This window comes from Hydra vulgaris, chromosome 02 (assembly GCF_038396675.1).
Source record: "Hydra vulgaris chromosome 02, alternate assembly HydraT2T_AEP".
NCBI lineage: Eukaryota > Metazoa > Cnidaria > Hydrozoa > Anthoathecata > Hydridae > Hydra > Hydra vulgaris.
The window spans coordinates 37,218,277-37,222,279 of record NC_088921.1 but is presented as its reverse complement, the minus strand read 5'-3'; the positions used below and the strand labels follow the sequence as shown (position 1 = coordinate 37,222,279).

Here is a 4,003-nt window from a genome sequence, read left to right as displayed (position 1 = left end):
GGAAATGATGTATATTTTCTTTTTCGCACCAATCGTTCATTTTGTTGTGAAAAAACTCTGTTCCTTGGTCAGTTTGCAAATATATAAAATTTTTAATGTCGGGTCTGCCAATATCTTTAAATATAACTTTAAAACTGTTCAACACTTTTTCAGCACTTTTATTTTTGGTCGCTCTTAAATAAACTTTTCGAGATACTCCGTCTACAACAACCAAACAAAATTCAGGTCGATGGGGACTAAAATTTAAATTAAAACTGTTCATGTCGGCCAAATCAGCTTGAAAATATTCGTGCGCATTTTCGTACGAATAACGGTGAGTTTCATAAACATATGGTTTTCTTGGAGCTTGTATTTTTAAAAACGCGTTTGCTGTTTTTTTAAATAATAATGTTTGATGGGACCATGCGGTAATCATGCCTTCCCATTTTGCAAAAATAGAATTGGTGAGTAATTGATTCAGTTCTTCATATAATTTCAAATCTCTGCCGTTTTTTTTTATAGAGTCGAATTGCGTCAAAACCTTTTTAACTTGACTTGTATTTGTTAATCCAAATAAACGACTTGACAAGTTTGTAATTTGTTTTGTTACTAAATGGTCAATTTTGTCTCGCAAATTTTCGTTCATTTTTTCAGTTTTTTATCTCTCAACTTGTATTTTGGTTCCGATTTAACTTTTTTAATTTGTGTTGCTTTGTGTTTTTCACTAGAATTCGTTTTGTGTTTTTCGCTAGAAGTTGATTTTGGTGTGTAAGTCAATTGAGCTGCCAGTTCTTCAAAGGGATCTTCTTTTTTTAATTCTGAAAATAAAAGCGAATCTGATGGAAACGTTTGCGGAAGAACAGACTTGGGATAAATGTACAAGTTTAAATTTTTTGGTAACGCCGTGTCTTGTTTTAACATGGATATAAATATTTCAACACTATCATCGTAAAGTGATATATCAAAGCAATTTTTATAAGCGATTAATAAGAGTTTTAAACGTGCAAGATTAGAATTGTACAATGTACCCATTATTATCATCATTTCTAATAATGATTTTTGTTTCATGTTGGGCTCGACATCATAAAATTGATTTGAATTTTTGATCATTTCGTTCAAAAACATTTCATAATCTTGCATGTGTTGAAATACATTTTCTTTAAGCAGTACAACTTCGTCAGTTTCTCGAAACGGTAAAGAAGGAACATCGGAAAAGAAAGTTTTAATTGTTAGATATAACATATTTTCTCCAATGGGCGTGTTACTAACAGCGTTTTCATTATAGTTGGATATTAAAAGTTCGTATATATTTTGATTTTGTAACAAATAATGATTTTTACGAATATATTCTTTTAAAATATCATATTCGTCGCCTCTAAACATTCCAGCGTATTTTACAAGCCACGAGTTGACCAAAGGTTTTGATTTTGACAATATATTAAATGCTTTTTCGGCTGAATAACTTTGAGTGTTTATCGAATCAGATTCTAAAAAAGCCGACGTTAGTACAGTATAAGGTTCACTTTCTAATGAAGCTTTGTATGAAACTTCCAAAGTTAATTTTTTTTCGCTGCGAAATGGCAAGTTGTATTTTTGAATAAAATTCCACAGTTTAGCAAAGGTAAGATGTTTAATTTGATAATAGTCGGCAACAAATCTCAATTTTCCAATAGTGTTTGGAGATGTTAACAAGTTTAAAAATTCGTTTGAATAAAACGAATATTGTTTAGGATCGTTTATTTTTTCAAAAGTGGTATTTGTTATATTTTGTATAATGTTTGCCAACGATTCGTCTACGTCTACAACTTTCGATAAATATATAATGTAAATTTTTAAATTATTCAAAGTAGCTCTTTCTGTTCTAGGTTTATACACTTTTAAAGTTGTTTGATGAGATCCGTATTGATAATTTATTTGATTTTGACACATATCTATCAAGTGGTCAATGATATTATACTTTTGAAGTTCTTGCTGATACAAATCTTGATTGTTTGCTAATAATGTAACAACTTCAGACTTTTTTGATATTTCGTTTTCAAATAAAAATTTATCCAACGGTGTCAAGACGTAAATTTTTGAGCGAGTTTGTTCAATATTTTTGGTGAGAGCAGAGTGAGAAAGTCGGTTTAAACTGTTTTGAACCAAAGAGTGTTTTTGTTGTGACTCGATCGGTTGTTGTTATCGGAAAAATTGGAAAATTTTTGCGAATTTTTCATCAACCGCAAAGTCTCGCTTATATTTTTTTGATCGACTTGCGAATTAAATTCGTTTTGTCTATTTTGGGATAAAATTTGACTGAAAGCATAAGGATCTTGACCAACGTTTATATAGAGTTTCCATTTTTCTTGATCTGCAAGTATTCCGCTCGCTACGTCGCCATTAAGTAAATTTTCCACAGGTAAAATTTTATTCATATTTTGCTGAAATTGAATTTCGCCATGGAGCCTATTTTCTAAATCTATATTGTCGGCATAATTATAAGATTGAGGCAAATCGTAAAAATTCAATGTCGAAGAAATATTTGTATCATTTTCGCCTTGCGGTTCACTTGTTGCGTTTTCCGATGTGTTATTTTCTTGATATTCTTCTAAAGCTCTATTTTTTTTATAAATGTCGGTATGAAAAGCGTTTTGAGATAAAATTTTACGAAGAGTAAGTAAAGGAGACAAAAATCATAAGGTTTATATCTACTCATAATGTAAATAATATAAATTATCTTTAGTATAATAAAGTTCTTTATTGTAGTCCGAATCAAATTGTTGTCTTAACAAATCAATAACAGTTTTTGTAGGTTGTATGGTATCAAATAATATTAATTTATTAGAGTAATAATTTATTATTTCGTGAAAACGTTTGAAACGAGTAGAGTTGAAATAATCTTTTAATACGTTATAATTATCAGAAACAAAATCAGATATCGCTTGATTTCTTTCCTTCATTTTTTCTTTTTTCACAACCAATTTCCCGTTTTCGTTAAATTTTGGGTACGGATATAACGACTCTTTCACAAAAAGTTTAATTTCAAGACAGACGTTATCTTGAAAAGCGTTTTTTATTTGTAATCTTTCATTGTCAGATAATAACTCACACTTGAGCATTTTTACGGCGTTAAATTGAGTTAAAATTTCTTTTATCCATATTTTCATTTTGTTTTCATCAATATCTTTTCGACTTGTCATTTTTGGAATAAAAATTTTACCGTGTACAGCTAATTTTTTTCGCATGTCTTGTCGTTTGTTGTTTTTTTCTTTTTGATGACGTTACATTGTTCGTAATCGCTTTGTAATATTTTGAAAAATTCATCGCTGTCCCATTCAATTGTCTGAATTTCATTCTAATTCAGAAGAATCTCGTTCTGATTCTAAAGATTCTCGTTCTGAAGATTCGTCTGAAGAGTCGTAAATTCCATAACGTTTTCTTCTTTTAATTTCTTTTAAAAAATACGCTGCTTTCTCGCTTTCACTCCATTTCCTTCTTTTTATCGGTTGTTCGATATTTATATTTTTTTTCACTTCTTCGTCTGGTTTTTGCACTTCTTCGCGAGGTTTTTCAATTTCTTCTTTGTTTTCTCTACCTTGAAAAGTATTTTGATAAGATTTTAAATAATAATAATTTTTAAAATTTGGAGTTTTTGCATACGTAAACGATTGAAAACTTATAATTTTTTTATTGACACTCATTCCGTTATAGTCAAAATCTAATTGACCCTGAATATCGACCGGAATAAATACTTTTTGTTCTTTACTGTTAGTAATATTAGTTCTCAATCTTGCATAAGAGCAATTTTATGTCAATAAAGCCAAATGACCGAGTGGTTTGGATGTTTCTTTATTTAATAAATCACTTATTGCGTGATTCATTTTTCCACACGATGGAAAATCGTTTTTAAATATTTTTTCAATTTCTTGTTATTATCAAAGGTGATGATGCATTTATAATGCAATAATAAATTATTCCAAGACGAACTTTGTTTAAAAGGAACCGAATGAAAAATTGTTATCGTTCCAACACCGTGATGTGATCC

General features: G+C 29.5%; 1 protein-coding gene across 1 annotated transcript; it reads right to left on the bottom strand.

The window, feature by feature from the left end:
- Positions 1–621: 621 nt before the first annotated feature.
- LOC136076044 (uncharacterized) lies at positions 622–3,158 on the bottom strand. The gene is made up of 3 exons (XM_065789508.1): positions 2,671–3,158; positions 2,200–2,574; positions 622–2,110 (listed from the first exon to the last, which is right to left on the bottom strand). Exons 1-3 carry the CDS (start codon positions 3,156–3,158, stop codon positions 622–624), a joined length of 2,352 nt encoding a protein of 783 aa, XP_065645580.1.
- Between the last annotated feature and the right edge of the window lie 845 nt (positions 3,159–4,003).